General features: G+C 33.8%; 1 protein-coding gene across 2 annotated transcripts in view; it reads right to left on the minus strand.

Moving 5' to 3' along the window:
* LOC128987193 (thyroid adenoma-associated protein homolog) overlaps positions 1-9,639 on the minus strand; it is a 28,569-nt gene extending 18,930 nt beyond the window's left edge. The window contains exons 1-9 of one of the 2 annotated variants that reach the window (XM_054407936.1): positions 9,618-9,639; positions 8,230-8,368; positions 6,195-6,289; positions 5,618-5,739; positions 4,693-4,929; positions 4,142-4,361; positions 3,170-3,336; positions 1,549-1,757; positions 375-553 (exon numbers count right to left, since the gene is read on the minus strand). In XM_054407936.1, the coding sequence (XP_054263911.1) occupies positions 375-553; positions 1,549-1,757; positions 3,170-3,336; positions 4,142-4,361; positions 4,693-4,929; positions 5,618-5,739; positions 6,195-6,289; positions 8,230-8,335 (1,335 nt within the window). In that variant the 5' untranslated portion in view covers positions 8,336-8,368; positions 9,618-9,639. Of the gene's footprint in view, positions 1-374; positions 554-1,548; positions 1,758-3,169; positions 3,337-4,141; positions 4,362-4,692; positions 4,930-5,617; positions 5,740-6,194; positions 6,290-8,229; positions 8,369-9,100; positions 9,211-9,617 lie in introns of those variants that run through there. The other variant, XM_054407935.1, reaches the window with a different exon arrangement.
* Positions 9,640-17,154: the final 7,515 nt, after the last annotated feature.

Genomic DNA, 17,154 nt, shown 5'->3' on the forward strand with positions numbered 1-17,154 from the left:
ATCTTGTTTGTCTAATGAACTTCCAGCATCTTATTTAATTTTTGAAGATTAGCGCTCATTTGTAATTTGTAGCCTATATTGGTTTCTTCTCCGTCACACTGATACAATTTATAAGATTAAAAACAGAAACTAGAAATCAAATCTATTATAGGTTTGGTTCCATTAACATTTACTGAGCTACTGTAATAGTTACTCAACTGACATCACTATTTAAGATTGGGACACAGTTAGGAAAATTTACACCAAAATAAGAGCACAGGGAAGGTAAAGTCTTGCGTGGCTTTTTTAGTGACTAAGACCAGCTGATTTTCTTTCCCAGAGCATTAAGTGCAACAATCAAGAACAGCTGGGTTCAGCTTTATCAAAATGCTTACATGAGAAGAGACGACTTCCTTGCTGAGATGCTCGTACATGAGTTGTATCTCACAACCGTTGGAAATCAGCTGAGAAACGGGGACTTTGCCTAACAAGGCAGACAAGGCTACATGTCGTGCTCGGCTCCATGCCGGGAGATGCTTCATAGCGGACAACATGTTGCTGTAAACGTCAACCTCTGTAATCACAGGCTCATGTCAGTGTTAAATATTAGGCCTATATAGTTACTTTATTGATATTTTGATTTTTTGGGTGTTAATCTACACCAGTGGTATTATTTAGCGGTTTTTGTACGGGAATCGTCCAAAACTTGGCCTTGTTACTATCCAATGTCGTCTTTTATTAGTTGATAACCTAATGAAATTGTTTTGTTAATACAGTACGCGATCGCTGTATCCAATATTGGTTTTCTCTGTCTATTAGTTCAGCAGGTGGCAACTTCTTCCAACTAGCTCAGATTTATTTAGCATTGAAATTGCTCATTAGATATGACCACAAAGCAGGCAACAAAAGAACAATATTTTGTGTAAGAAAAATATTATATTTCTTTACTAGTCCGTAAAATAGGTGTTGACCGGACGAGTAGGGTAAACACAATTTGGATGAGTGACATACAGTATTTTACGCATAACTGCTCTTAACTAATCCAACAGTAAAATAAATAACAGTAAAAAATTCTTTTTTTCCTTTTTGCGGGGTGCTGAGCTCCACAGACCTAAGAACTTGACAATCACTAATCATAGCATTGAGAGGTTATGTTTTTATTTATAACTACTGACTGCCATTAGAGTATTACACTACTTAATATCAAACTTTTTGTGGTTTTAACTTTAGAAGTAGAATTTGTAAAATTTGTTACGATAATAATTTTAATGTTAACGTAATATATGAGGTTTTCAATAACGGGAAATACTTGTAATCAGCTGTTTTATAGACTAAAGCCATGTATGAAAAGTCCACAGAATAGAGTGGCAAATCAAATTTTTCCAAACCTTTGAATGTTTCCACGATGGCTAGTAGCACTGACCATTCAAGCCGCAAAGTCAACAGATATGAAATTTATCTGCGCCGTTAGCAAGATTTTATAGAAAGAGTAATAGGAAGCCGCATACCCAACCAATATGGTTTTTCTTATTTTCTGGGTTAAAGAGTATTCTAAAGTTTGACATTTACCGGGTGAATGAAGTTTGACGATGTTGTTGAGAAGAGCAACTGCCAGATGTTTAACGCTGTCCATGACGTGTTCAAGATGCTCCCAGGTGTAGGAGAGCAGACGTGGTAACATGTCAATCAGCTGTTGACTGTCACACGCTACCAGCACTCGGCTCAGGCTTACCAGTGTACGGGCGACGCTTAGTGTTACTGTAGGCTGTAGAGGGTTCCTGGAAAAATCAAAATAACTGATAATTTTTTATTGGTTGTTAACTCTTTGAGCAACAAAGGTTATTCGTTGATTTGACTAAGCCTTATTTTATCATAAACACTTTAACTACTAATAAAACATAAAAATCTTTTAGGCAGACCTAAAATTTTTTTGTAATGAAATTTATATTAAATGTCAATACAGAAACTTATTCAGTAACAAAACAAATATAAACATAAAGTCAGCAGAAAATGACATCATCAAATTATGGGACGTGGTCACCCATAAGCACCAGTTTACGCTATGAGTGACTCCGGTGTACCATGAGTACTGTGGCAGTCGTTCACTAAGTCATCCACTAATTTAAACCACTCTACAACATGCCATATTTAACAATCATAATGCTTAAATTGAATACATTCCCTACTTCTATAGTAGGGCCTGCATGAAAAAATACAAATTTTGTCACTACAAACTATTACACTCTCAATACAGTGTAGCTGACTGTATTGATTGAGCAGATTTACCATATATTTTTAGTTTGACTGAAAATACATTTTCAGTGACAAAACATACTTTTAAGGATTATTATGTACAAGGATAGGGATAAGCAACTAGCGTCTCATTTTCCTCGTCCAGAACTGATGAGAACCTTTCCTGCGAAGGAGTGGGGGATTGTGGGAGAGCCTCTCATGTCAATTTAAGAAAAACTATACATTTATTTTATTTTTTAGTTATAAAATTAACTTTTTAATAATAAAATTAATTTTACAATTTTTTATTATAAAATCAAACTGTCATTTAACCTAACCCAACCAACCAAACTTGTTGATAATATAAAAAAGATATAAGATAAAAATCAAATGAAGGTTTACTTATAATTTTTAATTATAAAATTAAATTTAAAATTTTGTATTATAAGATTAAACTGTCATAACCTAACCTAACCAATCAACCTTGCTGATAGTATAAAAAAGATATAAGATAAAAATCGAATGAAGGTTAACTAATTTTACAAAAATATTTCTGTTCATAAATACAATTATAAATGCCTCAAATTCTAACAAAAGATGTACACTTAAGAATATTCGCATTCTAAAGAAAATCTTTGGCAAAAAGTTAGTGTCTCAGGCGGGATTCGAACTGGAGACCTCCAGAACACCAATCTGAGACGCTATCAACTCTTGCCACGAACGCCGATGGAAACATATCGTCTCGTTACGGTAATGGTGTTCCCTCAAGAGAAGAGTGACGTCGCGCCCTCCACTCCTTCTCTAAAGAGGGTTTCATCCGTTCGTGATGACGAAAACAAGGTGCTATAGCGATGAGCAGCTTACCTGGTAGATACAGCCGATTGAATTTTCCTAACATTTCTTAACGTACTTTTTGTGTCCATGAAATAATACTTTCATTGATTTGTTTTTACAATACCTTTTGTGTATGTTTATGATGTGGTTAAAGATCAGCTGAACTGGGGATATTCCTCCAAATAGGTCTCCAGTTGAAGTCAGATCTTCCTTTGGTAAACAACCAATAATTCCAGAATATAAACACAGAGATGTCAGGTCATCTTCACTCTTTAACTGATCTTGTAGAATCTGAAAATATGAGAGGTACAGTAAAACCTCGATAAACCATCACTCTTTTACATGTCAACTGTCAACCTTTCAACTCTATTATCCAAACAAATCTTTTCAACAATTTGTTATGTGATTGTTATACTCCGTTTACAAAATTTAGGTAGTTTGAGGGGAAGCGATTCTATCCCTTTCACCTCACTTTAACTTTGAGACAACAGCCAACATCTGATCAGCTGATTTAGCTAAAAAGGTGGTGGGGGAACTCAAGAAACCTTCCCTTAAACCGCCTAAATTTTGTGAATGGGGTATAATAGTTAATGGGGTTCTGTTATGCATTTCAATGGGATGTGAGTGTTGTTTCAAAAATAGAACAGCCAAACGATTGAAAAATCTCCCCATATGCCATATCTTATAGTTTTTTACGGTTATGATTTCTGTTTCATTCTGTTGGGATTAATTTAGCTAAATATTGTAAAATATGCTTCCGATTGCTTTAGCGTAGCTAATTGAATTCCAGACTTTGCCAATTGCAAGACTGAACAAGTTAGTGAGTTCTGTATAACAACCAAGTTTGAAGATAGGATATTTTAACATGGGGTTTGAATACGGGAGTAAGCCAATTCCCAATGGTTAGCATGTTGAACTTTGTTGGAAGAGGTTTAAGGGTTCAATCCTCAGTGTAAGAAAAAAATTGAAGGGACTGTCCCCTTACCACTTAGAAGCATTTATTTCTCTATTACAAAATGCCACCAAACTCATTGGCATAGGATGTTTTCTCACAGATGTGAATCGATATTCAAAGGCAAATAGACAGTACACTTACACTGTACCACTCTTGTCGGCCGGTAGTCACAGCGAGTAAGCCACAGTTTGTGCGGGTGTCAAGAGGCAGATCACAAGCCATCAGCTGTTTACTCAGCTGATGCAGCTGTGACTTGTCAAAATCAGCAGATAGTTGCAAGCTGACCACATGGAGGCCGGCCCGCACCAGGGTGTGTATACATTGGCAAACGTCTGTACTTTGTACAGAGCTACCTTCCAAACTGAAATCGTTGATTGATTATTTAAAAAAATAAAACAAAAGTTCCTGATTGTGTAGCAGCTATGATAGGTTTACCAAACTAAAAATATTTATCTATATGTCGTGTGTTAATGTCTGTATATTGTATTTAAGCTACAAGCAAAGCCAGTACACGACTAATAGTCAATGAATGATACTACCAGTTAAAAAAAGAATTTCATTTCTTACATTTCAGAATTTTTGTAAGGAGGGTTTTTATTTCCTAGTTCAAAATATGACAATAAACGAATGCAAACTAAAATATTGAGCAAAACCAGTTTTTTAAACATTGCAATGCTTAAAGAATAACTTACCCTAATATATTTTTGCAAAGCAAGAGGCTGTTAAAGATGAATGTCAAAACATCCTTTGCACATTTCCCAACAGCTTCTGCACCTGTGGGGAAATTGTCGAAGCAGCCACAAACAGCATTGGCAGTTTTAAGGATCGACAGAATGTCTTGCTCACAAGATTGAAACTTTGCTGTGAACCATTCCGATATTACGTCTACCACTATGGCGGATTTTGTTTCCTTGTACTCTTTGAGAATCCTGGAGACAAAGTATCAGCTTTGAATATGCAGTAATAATACACCAGACTAAATAGATGATTGAAATTAAATTTACAAAAGCTTTAAGTAAATGATCTACTTTTCACAGCATTAGGAGTTAGCACATTACGGTACGATGCAATCTGTATTGATGCAATAAAATCATTTAAAAAATTATATGTCAATTATCTTAATCAAAATCAAAGAAACAGAGAAATAAATTGCAGAGGAAACTTGCTTAAGCAATGTCTGATCATGCTCTTTCAGCCCTAGTATGTTGTGTGTGTGTGTACGTAGGCGATAAGAGCAATATATACTTGTGACAAGCAAGGAAGAGCCCGCGTGAGAGTTGTAGTGACACGTGATGGCGAGAGGGGAAAGGAGTGAAAATGGGGTTAGAAGAAGCTACGAAGTTGGACCTTGCCCTAGACACCACTTAAGTGCACCATTGAATGTTTCCTCTGTACCTTACTTCTCTATAAGACTTAGGTGTGTACAATTAGTTTTCTATACTGCTTTGAAGTATGTATAGAGCCAAGTTGTGAATTGTTTATTTTGATCAATATACTTAAACAGTTATTACTAAACTGCAATTACAATTTGTCAATCCAAACAGCAAACTGGTTACTGTTCGGAATCGTACAATTTTCTTGGTTACAACAAAACATGCGGGTTTACAAGAGACTTACCGAATTATGCCACTCCGTAAGGGGCTCTTGAGTTCTAAATTTAAGAGTATATCCACTATAATATGGAAATAGATTTTTTCTTGCTGGTCATTTTCACTTTGGGTGTTTAGTGATTTAAGAGCCTGAAAGATTGAAATTCTGTTAAGAACAAAACAACATCATTTGCAGTCATTTCATTACGTTTGGTCTGATGTTTAGTAGGCTACTGTTTTTTTTTTTATCATACATGTCAAGTATGTTCTGCCTATCATAAAATATATGGAATCGATTAAATTGAAGGTGACAACAAATACAAATATATTGTAGCATAATATCCTAAAATAGATTATTCTAATTATTTAGAGCCTATTGACATTGAGTAGTTTTTCGATGTAACCAATGCTTGTACGTAAATATGTAACTTTGGTAAAATAAATGACTAATTGAGATAAGTTAGGATACAAATTTCTCTTCATACAACTAAAAGATTTACAACATCTTTAAAGCTACTTTGCTTTTGGAATACCTTTTTGAAAAATTTGAATTTTTATCACTTTCTGGTTTTAGTTCTAGATTTATTTAACTAAACATCTCTTACGTCCTTTAATGTTTGAAGTTGAGCTTTCAAATCAGATGCTTCCTCCAACTCCTGCAAAAACTTATAGCTGCCCGTGCCATGTTGAGTGTTTCTTTCTACAAAAATAATAAATTTTTACTACACACAAATCAATCCATGTAATATCATAAATACCATTTGCCTTACTTGATTTGTTACTTGAACACTGAGGGTTTAACGGATGAGACCATTAGCATGAAATTATCAATCTGGAGCAACCTTTTCCTCGTACGAGGCTATTCTTAAAGCAAGGAAAGTTTCCGCCTAACGCCCATGTGCATACACTTTTATTGGCCATAAACTTAATAACTATAACAATTTATAAATTTTTAAGTGTATGGAAACAACAAAATTAATGAAAAATGGCCCATTATGTTACAAAATGACTAAATTAAAGGTTTGGCCGCAGTTTAATTTTTGCCATTTTCTACTTCACATGGCTAACTCCACACAAGATCACCTTTATCCATTCATATGGAATATTTCCCCTTAACCACTCTAGATGGTCTAGACGTTGCTTCAAATGGCTTTCACTTGTTTCTCAAAATGTAAACTTGGTTAGCAGCCACAGCACTTTGAATGTGACGATGAGGTCCATCTGCTTGTCATTGAGTAGCTAAGCTAACAGGCTGGGGGTTTGTTGAATATTGAAAAATAGTACTTTATTTGCTCTTTAAAATGTACATCATTCAACTTTTTCCTTGTAAAACTTTCCGTATATGACGACCTTCTTATACGGAGGTAAATAACACCACCTTGTGCGGCCTGAAGATAGTTCCTAGCTGAACCGAAACTATAGTTGCCACAAGCAGCAGTTGTTGGATTACTGAATCACAGAAAACATAGGCTACCACTATTACCCAGAATGCTAACCGTATGTTAATCAGTGTTAAGTCCTCGGAGAAAGCTTTGCCTGTCAATTCGTAGGCAGCGCAACCAGCATAAAATGCACCAGCATGGCAATGCTGGTGGCACTGCCTACAAATTGACAGGCAAAGTGTAGTGTACCAGCTGGTGTTATTGTCACATGTTTTAAGATGAATTAATTGTCGATATGTTTACAGTTCAGTTGTTTGTTTACTCACTTAGAATACACATCATGTTTTCAAAATATGTCTAAATATTTTATTCTATTAATATAATAAACCACAACACTACACAAAGCATTCTGGGTAATACTTGTATGTTGTCTGTGACTGAATGCAGGTTCTTAAACCATTATAAATATTCAAACGTAATCCGGAGGCTAACAGCTCTTAAGAATGAAAGTAAAACTTTCAGTTTATTACATAATCTTACTAATATACACTAGGGATCTAATATACAAATATCTAATATACTAATATACAAGGGACCTTGTATATAAAAACTACCTATACAGTACTAATCTTTAAATTAAATACCTATCATCCTCTATTTTAAGGACATTCAGAATTTTTCATTTAGTCACTTTAATTTACTTTAACAGCTTCTCAAAATGTGTGACTCGGTAAAAAATTCCTCCACGCAAGCTGTTATAAGATTTTTAATGTCAAAAAGTCTCCAGCCGCAGCTAAGTTATTTATCGAGAACTTTGGGCAGGGTAAAAGACAAAATGTAAGTTAATGAGCAAAGAATAATTTGTGAATCGTTTCATCTGTAAGTAAGACTATACCAAGACAAACAACACATGATGACCTCCCAGTGTCAGGATTTACATGACAACACTGAGACCAATTCTTTTGTAGGCCCCAACATAGTTCTTTTTTTTTAATAACTGATCGGAGGTTACTTTCCTAAATTTATGCACTCCTAATCAAATGTAAACCAGCTGACTTACACTACTGTCAATTTTCAACTGGGCCAAGTTAAGTTAACTGGATCTCCATCCTAGTCATTGACAAAGCTGTTATCGTTCAATCAATGCTCATCGTTCAAAACGTGATTCCCTTCAAATAAGCTCCCTGATTTGTCAGTGTTGTACAGTTAAGTTATAACCTAAATCTAATAAATAGGAATATTTTTCATACAAACTTACTCAAATATTTTATCACAGGAATCAAGTTTTCTTCCTTAGTGTTTGGCACTTTGGTTCCTGGTTTGCGCTTGTCGCTTGTGACACGAAGAGATAAAGTAACACTCATCTCTGTAGAGTATTAATTTGATTCTTGATTTACCTTAAAATATAACACAGTACATTTAACATTGTAACTTAAAAAATGTACATGGGATGCTTCTTAATATGTTGGAGGCGGATTTAAAAAATCGGTAACTTTAAATATACCATAACGTACATAGGCCTACAAACTATATTTCTTAAAAATAAGGATTTCAGACTGCATCACACTTCTTGCTTCTATTAGGCCTAGGCCTAATTAGTTTTAGACAAATTATTGTTGAGATATGCATATATTGATTTTCTTGTTGAGGGAATGAAGGTTTTGACTTAATGTTCACTTTCATTTTTTTATGGATGACCTTTTTAATTAGAATATTTTAAAATTTAAAATAAAAAAATAGGCTAAACAAAAAATAAAATAAAATACCGTATGAATAAAAATAATAGGGTAGGCCTACTTATCGTTATAAAAAGGAAACAATCGAATTCAGGTAAAGATCAAAGTAGAATGTGTGAACAAATTAACTTAACAGAATTATTTATTTGGGGGTTAGGACTATGCTTAACTTAGCCTACATAAAATATCACCAAAATCAAATCAAATCAAATATTTCTTTATTGCCAGTTAACATAATATTTACATGCATGGCTTGCGTCACAATTTTGAAATAAAATACATAATAAACAATGACATAGCTACACTATTACACATTTACAGTCACCTCATCAGTTGATTTTGATTCACCTCATAAAAACATACAAACACAGTGAATGAAGATTATTCACTTACATTTAGTTGATATTTTCTGCTTTTGTATGCAATAAATGAAAACTAAACATTAAAATCATAATAGAGTCTAGGCCTAAATGGATTTGGATTTGGATACACTGACACTGACACTGTAAAAGCGTAAGACTTAACATAACATAACCTTAAAATCTAAAAAACGCATGTTTTGTTTTGTTTGACAACAACAAGTTGACGTTGGCACTGTTTTTTGACAAAGCCAACAGCTGTGTGCGTTGAAGGTGTACTTCAAACTATGTCATGAAGATACGACTCATGAATTATAAAAAACATACAATTATTATTGACTAGAGCATTTTCAGTGGAACACTGATGTCAAGATATTCGGTACACGTTTAATTAATGGTTCATAACACTTCCTCCCAAATTTTAATTTACTCGTTTAGCATTTACAGAACAAGAAGCAAGACACCTTTTCCAAGGAGTCACACAAAACGCTGTAACTCTTAAACAAGTAGCTATGGAGGAATGTTTTCAAGAATAATTTGGTGAAGCAAACCTGCAGACTAAGTGAATTTCCTTCATTGTGGATGTAGCCTCCGGATTGCCAAATAATATTAAAAAGGTTTAAATACCTGCTATTAAGCAATCCATTTAATTGCAATTGCAACTACTAGTAGTTTCGACTCCTATGTGGAGTCATCATCAGGCGGTACTTCTTCTTTCGTCATATGAAGAGCGTCATATTTAACAAGTAAAAATAAATAAACATTTACACACGACACAAAACACGTTACGGACACGAAACATTTACTGATCAGTTACGACAACAGACGACGCTAACCCGACGGAGTTTAAATCCAGCTGAGTCTGGACTTAAATTTTATTATGAAAAGTAGTTTAACTTAGTGTTATTCTGAAATGGTGGGTGCCACATAGACTTTTGAGTATCAGATGTACAGCATAGAAGTACTGGATATTACATTTCCTAATTTAGTAAAATCTATAGATGAAACATACTCCCTTATATAGGTATTGATTGAGATAATTTTTAATCACGTGAAGACACTCAGGATCTTTTCACGCGGTGTACTGCTGTTTACTGGCTATTTCTTGGTGGTTCATAAATTTTTAAACATTTTTACCGAAATGAATATTATATACCAATACTAACTACTTGTTCGTACTCTGGATTTGCAACCAAAAAGCTCAGCACCTCATAAAATGTACCAAAAATAAACTGGTAAACTTTTATACCTGCATGGTAAATGGTCAATGGCTTAAACACATTCAGTCAACCTCAACACCCTCAAATATACTCGGACAAAATATTTTTTATTTTTACAACAGAATGAGCGGTTGGCTACTTGCAGTGTTCTAAGTCAACAGCGAAAGCTAAATGAGACCTTACAAACAGATCAGTTTGCAATCTAAACCTCTTAATAAATTGATACAAATTCAAAATTAACCATAAACCATGCATACCTTTTATAGATTTATCACCCCTTCAGCAAGCTAGATAATTAATTGCTGAAACTACTTTAAATTAAATCTAACTACACAATAAAAATTACATTAACTCTGTGTAAGAAAGGGGATTAACCCCGTACCCACGGTGCTCATCTATGCAGACACTCTGTTCACATTACACTTAGTCGACCAGTTGGTGTGAACAGAGTTGAACAGTAGCATGAGCATCGATTTACAAATTCCTTTCCCAGCTGATGTGAGCTAGGCGATGACCGGTAGGGCTGACTTCCAAGAAACATCGTTAACCTATAAGCCACACACCCTATCCTATCGGTAATCAGCCAATGAGAAGGCCTAATAAAGAAGATGGAGGGGTCAGGAGTCTCGGAGCTGGAGGACCTGGAGAGGACAATCGAGGAGATCACCACGGGACCAAGAAGATCAGGAGTTTCGGAGTGCGTATATCGGTGCGTGTGCTTCTGGGACAATAAACAGCACGTAAAAAGAATAAAATATATAACTAAAGTTTTGTAAAACAAACAAGTCATGTAATTTGTCAGTAACTAATTATTTTATATTTTCAATTGATTTTCTTTTCTTGTAAATTTAACGTTGTAAATTAATTTATCTTATTATTGTTGATTTTCGCCTTTTCAAAGTTTTATTTTGCTGTCGTAACACTTTGTAACATTTGTTGTTTTTTAAAATTTAATTTTTGTTCATTACACGTTGAGTAACACCCTTAAGCAGTCTTAATTAACCTAACACCTTTTCACTAGGCTAAGCGAGAGTGAAACATTTTAGGAAACTTAAATTTTAAAGTGAGGCATGGGACTCGCATAACAGAAAAATTCATGCTTCTTAGGAAGGGTAGTAAACGCCAAAAAAGGGATAAAATATACTGAATATCGGACAGAAAAATATGATACCCCCACCGCAGCAAATCTGCAGACTAAATGAATTTCCTTTTACCAGGCTGGACTTATACTAAAATATTCCCTTAAAATTGTCAGACCTATTTCCTATTTCAATAACATTGATTTTCAATAAGTACTTAGGTTTGTTTAATGAAGGTATTGAGGGGTGTTTTTTTTTTTATTTAAATGTTAATAGCTTAGTATGTATAGTAACAACATTTCCATGTTCGATCAAACCATATCCACACACAAGTAATCTACAACAGTTGATTTATTCTCCATAAGAATAACATGGGAATTTTAAATTAAAATTTATTTTAATTATCGCCGTAACCGTTATACCTACAACGCTTCAATATACCAAATTATTTCTTTTTCAAAGCTACAAAATGGTTTGGAAATAAATTGTACAATTTTATCTATTTAGAGACAAAAAAATGGGGAAACCCAATTTTTACTCCATAGTGCCAATGGTCAGATCATGCTGGTTTGCCAACTCGTTCAAATAAACGTTGGTTTACACGTTTGTACAAAATTCCATTAAAATCTAATCATTTTTGTTTGAGTTATAGACTTTAATACTAAAAAGTACAATGGTCTCTTGTCTAGGTCTTATTATGAGACATACGGTAATAGCTTATTCCCTATTTGGGGAATATGCTAAAAAACGTCTCCAGCTAATCCTAAACGAGTTTATTTTTAATAAATGGCTGAATAAAAGCTATTATAACAAACTGTGGTAAGTTGGAATATATTGGAGAGACAGTAGATTATGAATAAATATAGGTACATAAATTTAAAATATGACTTTGCCTTCGCTGTTTTTAATACTACACTTGAGATATCTGTAATAAGTAGAAACCCCATGTTAAAAATTTCTAATTTGGAACTCTTATTAAGCTTGTACAATGAAAATATGATTTATTGTTTTACCTGCCTATAAATTTGTTTTATTAGCGAATTTTCCATGTAGGGAATAAGCTATTACCGTAGTACTCATGGTAATACCTGGATCCGGGACCGATTTACTTTTTCGTTTTGAGGTCCCTAGAGGCCAAAAACACCATCCGTTCAATGTGTCCGTTAGCACGATAACTCGAGCAAGAATCGTCAGATTTTGATGAAATTTTGCACAAACGTGTAAAGCTACATTAATTCGAACGATTTCGCGAACCAGGTCGATTGAACTATGGAATCGGGTGTTTGTGTGGGGTTTTATGAGGTAAAAATAGATTTTTCCCATTTTTGACCCTGAAAACACCAAATTGTTCACAATTTCTTTCCAACCCATTTCGTAGAGCTTAAAAAATCTAATAATGTAGTATATTGAAGCGTCAATTATGCGCTTAAAAGTTACGGGAAAAAATAAATAAAATTCCCATGTTATTCTCATTGAGAATAAGTCAACTGTTGTAGTTTGCTTGTATGAGCATATTTTGATCAAATTTTGAAAATACATTCATTTCTTACCAAACTACAGCATTGACATTTTACAAAAAAAAAAAAAAAAAAAAAAAAAAAAAACACTTTTTACCCTCCCAAATGGAAATTCGCTAAGTCTGCAGGTTTGCTTTGGTGGGGTTATTTTGAGATTTGTTACGTTTTATCATAGACTAACCAACACAAGTAGACTTCTTATCCCATAGTAAATTTTGAAGCACGTTTTTCGTGTCTAGTTCATGTACAAAGGCGCTAGTGTCGATGAAACTTTGTTTCCATTATTTAGGGTTAATTTCTTGATTTGTGCTTTACTGTTTGGTTATATAACTAGGGGACAAGTTATTGTTTATGATTAGATCGTATTATTTGGTTAAACGAGGTTTTAAATGGCTGTAATAACGGGAAACAAATTGTAAACAAAACACGACCTCTACATAAACCGTACATGAACTAACAATAAAATTGTCTTCAGCTGTTCCGGATGAGAAATCTACTAAGGGAGTATGTTTTATCTATGGTTTTATGAAGCCAGATATCAAATTTGTCTCCCATCTACAATATTTAACTTACAATAACAAACATTTTTAAATTTTCAAGCGTACGAGCAATCTATGCTGAAAATTTCCACAGCGAAGTTCATGATTAACATCTGTTCGTCAGCATTGCTGCGACGCGTTAGTAATCGCGGAACGTCGCAACAATGGGATCGTGAAACAACGATCCGTCTCGTCGTCGAAAACTACGACGCTCAAGACTCTTACTTTCTTGCTGTTGAATACTCTTCGTATTTGAACAGTCATAATTGATCCTATAGCACAGTAATACACTGTCAATGGTACCGTACTCATCCGAATGTATATGAACACAAACATAGCATTATTATAGTTAACATTTCTTGAACTATAGTACGAACATAGTACAATGCTCATAATTCAATAATAGTATTTACAAAATGAGGAACTGAGTTAAATATTACATTGACTTTGGTGAATAAAATACTACTTATATCTGTTGATTACTTACGTAATCACATTGTAATGAAAATATATTTTCTTGACAAACTGTTTACATATTTTCACGTTATGTTAATTTAAATTATATATGAGACATATATTACATTTTCATAATAATACATGCATACATAGATAAATAATATAAAATAGTAGTGGATTAAAACGTTGGCTAATATACTAACCAAAACCTATTTCATTGTCAGGTGATCAGCTGATCAGCAAGTTTTCTACTCGCATGACGTGTTTGTTTCTTATTGGTTCATTGTTGTCTTGTAACTGTCGTTGAACTGTACGATGTATTTCATGTCAATTCTCGTAGTATTCGTAGTGACCTTGTAGTGAATGTTAGTATCTGTATCACGTAGTGTTTGTGAGTGTGTTTTAGTGGACATTTAGTGAAAAGTGTTAGTGTCAAGTGACTTATTCAGTGATATTATTTATGCAGATTTTCATGTGACGACATGCATCTTTGTTCTGGAGATTCACTGCAGTATAAATTCTGGTTAGTATTTTCATTTACTCGGCTTTATCAACACAAGCTTAAATGTTTCTAAAAAATATCAAATCTAAGTTGATTACGCAATGTTCTACTTATAATATACTAGTTAAGCCTACATTAGATTTATTCAATAAGGAAAGGATAGTTCTATAATTCATATGGGTTATTTTGTATTAGAAAATGACTGATTAAGTTAGGTATTCGCTGAATCAGTGCTTTATTTAGGCATACTAAAACAACTGAATAAAATGTTGATAACGGCACTCCGAAGGATACAATTGATATTACTGCTAACTTCACAAACTGTTAAAACCGTAAAATATAATATAGCTATTTTTATCTACCCTCATAGTAGCAAAGAAAAGGCAGTCCTGATAAAATTTTACAGTAGTTTTATTAAATGTAGGAATCATTGGCTTAACCTTTTGCCCTTTTCACAATCTGTGACTCAATAGTACATAATATTGATTGTTGCTGTTGGGACTTAAATAAATAAATAAGCTTAAATTGTTATTTGCAGCAATTAAAACCCCTCTTTTGAAGGGCGTTTTATTTAAACTATGACTAAGCATTGAGTTAATAAATTTTCAACGTACGTGGTTTAGTATTAATATAATTGTAAAATGAATATACAAGTTAACTTACTCCAAACATTAGACACATATTTCAATAAAGATTATAACTAAGAAGGATATTTTAAAACCTTTGTTTTTAACTGTGATTGAACCTGAAAGAAAATATAATATACAGGGTGTTTATAAAAAACCTGATCGATTTTAACTTTGTCTCACTCATTCCGTGTTAGAGGTAGAAACCTCTAGTTTTCATTATTTGTTAGGGAAACTCAAAAAGTTTTATAATCAGCTGCTTTATTAGCAGTACCTTCTTACATTGTTGTGTGATAAACAAAAACAAATAAGTAACATTTTACGATGGATCCTCGAGTGAAGACGCAGTGTGTCGAGTGGTTAATAGAAACTAAGTCTCCTCTTGCTGTTCAGCGTAGATTTAGAAGGAGATTTAACGGAAATCCTCCTTCAAAGAACACGATAAAAGCATGGTATGAGAAGTTCATGACCCATGGGAGCATACATCACAGAAAAGGCAATGGTCGTCCAAGGGTAAGTGAAGAAAATGTTCAAAGAATTCATCAATCATTTCTTAATAATCCGAGACAAACAACAAAATCTGCAGCTCGAGAGTTGAATATTAAGCATTCCACTCTACACAAAGTGTTAAAAAGAATTTTGCATTTTTGGCCTTATAAGTTACAGATAGTTCAAAAGATTACGCGACAAGATGCGCCAGACGCAGAGAATTTGCAGTTACAATGCTCGACCGTTTAGAAATTGACAATAACTTCTTAAACCGGATATTGTTTTCTGATGAAGCTACGTTTCATGTATCAGGGAAGGTGAACAGACACAATGTCAGGATATGGGGATCTGAGAATCCTCATTTTCACCAGGAGTATACTAGGGATAGTGAGAAGGTGAATGTTTGGTGCGCCTTATCTTGCAACAGATTGATCGGCGATATAAATCTTTTTTGCCGAAAGAAATATCAATGGGACCATTTTCGTGGATATGTTGGAAAACTTTGCCATTCCACAGTTTGAAAATGAGCAACCAAACATGATGTTACAACTAGATGGCGCTCCACCTCATTGGAGACGGTTTGTTCGTGACTGTCTCGACGAACATTTCCCAAATCGTTGGATTGGCCGTGACGGACCCATACCTTGGCCACCAAGGTCGCCTGACATTACCCTTTGTGATTTTTTTGTTTGGGGGGTTTGTAAAAGATCGTGTTTACTCTAACAAAGTCAACAGCCTGGAAGAAATGAAGCAAAAGATCAGAGAAGCATTTGATGAAATTGATGTTCCGATGTTGCGGCGAGTTTGGGCAGATCTCGAACACAGACTTGATTATTTAAGAGCTAATAATGGAAAACATGTAGAAATAAGATAGTGTGAATGTGTCATCGTAAACTTAAGAAAATTGTCTTTAATTTAACATTAATAAAAAAAATTTTGATAAAAAATAAAAGAGCTATGTATGACTGTTTAAAATCGATCAGTTTTTTTATAAACACCCTGTAGAATTATTGGAATTGGTGAAAAAATAGAAAATCGATGCCATTTAAAATTAAGATACTTCGTGTTTACATAATCTATGTTACGAAAACAGACCTAGGCCTATGTGTTTTCGTAAAAATTGAATTATTAAGCGTGAAAAACTATACCTAATAAATTCTCAGTTTTGGGAAATAATAGCAAATCAAGCTACTTTTAAATTTTATCTATGCGTTGTCATTGTCACTAAAATTTTAAGAAGGAATTGCAGGCAGGCATTAGTTTTTTTAGATCAAATTGTATTGGAAAGTGTTCCAGTAATATTGTTTTGTGGTATAATTTCAATAGTTAATATAGATAGTTAATATAAATCAAAAATATATCTTTAGAAAATACACCCTAACTAAATGGTAGTACAAACTACCTGTTGATGCACCTTAGATAAGCTTTTAAAGCTTATCACTATTCCAGGATGGCCAATCGAATATAATTATGGTGTGAATTTAGATCCACTTCCTTTAGCTTGTGGATCAGCCAAGAGGGTCGCCAAGTTGACCCGTGAACAAGGGGAGTCGAATAATAACGACTCAGTGAATTACGGTTCAACAATTTATTAATTTTTAAACCAAATAACCCTTTACACATATGCTAGCCTTAATTGTTATTAGTACCCAAAATTATG

The sequence above is a fragment of the Macrosteles quadrilineatus genome, unplaced genomic scaffold (assembly GCF_028750875.1).
Source record: "Macrosteles quadrilineatus isolate MER2022 unplaced genomic scaffold, UCM_ALF_1.0 Scaffold_2__2_contigs__length_208266976, whole genome shotgun sequence".
NCBI lineage: Eukaryota > Metazoa > Arthropoda > Insecta > Hemiptera > Cicadellidae > Macrosteles > Macrosteles quadrilineatus.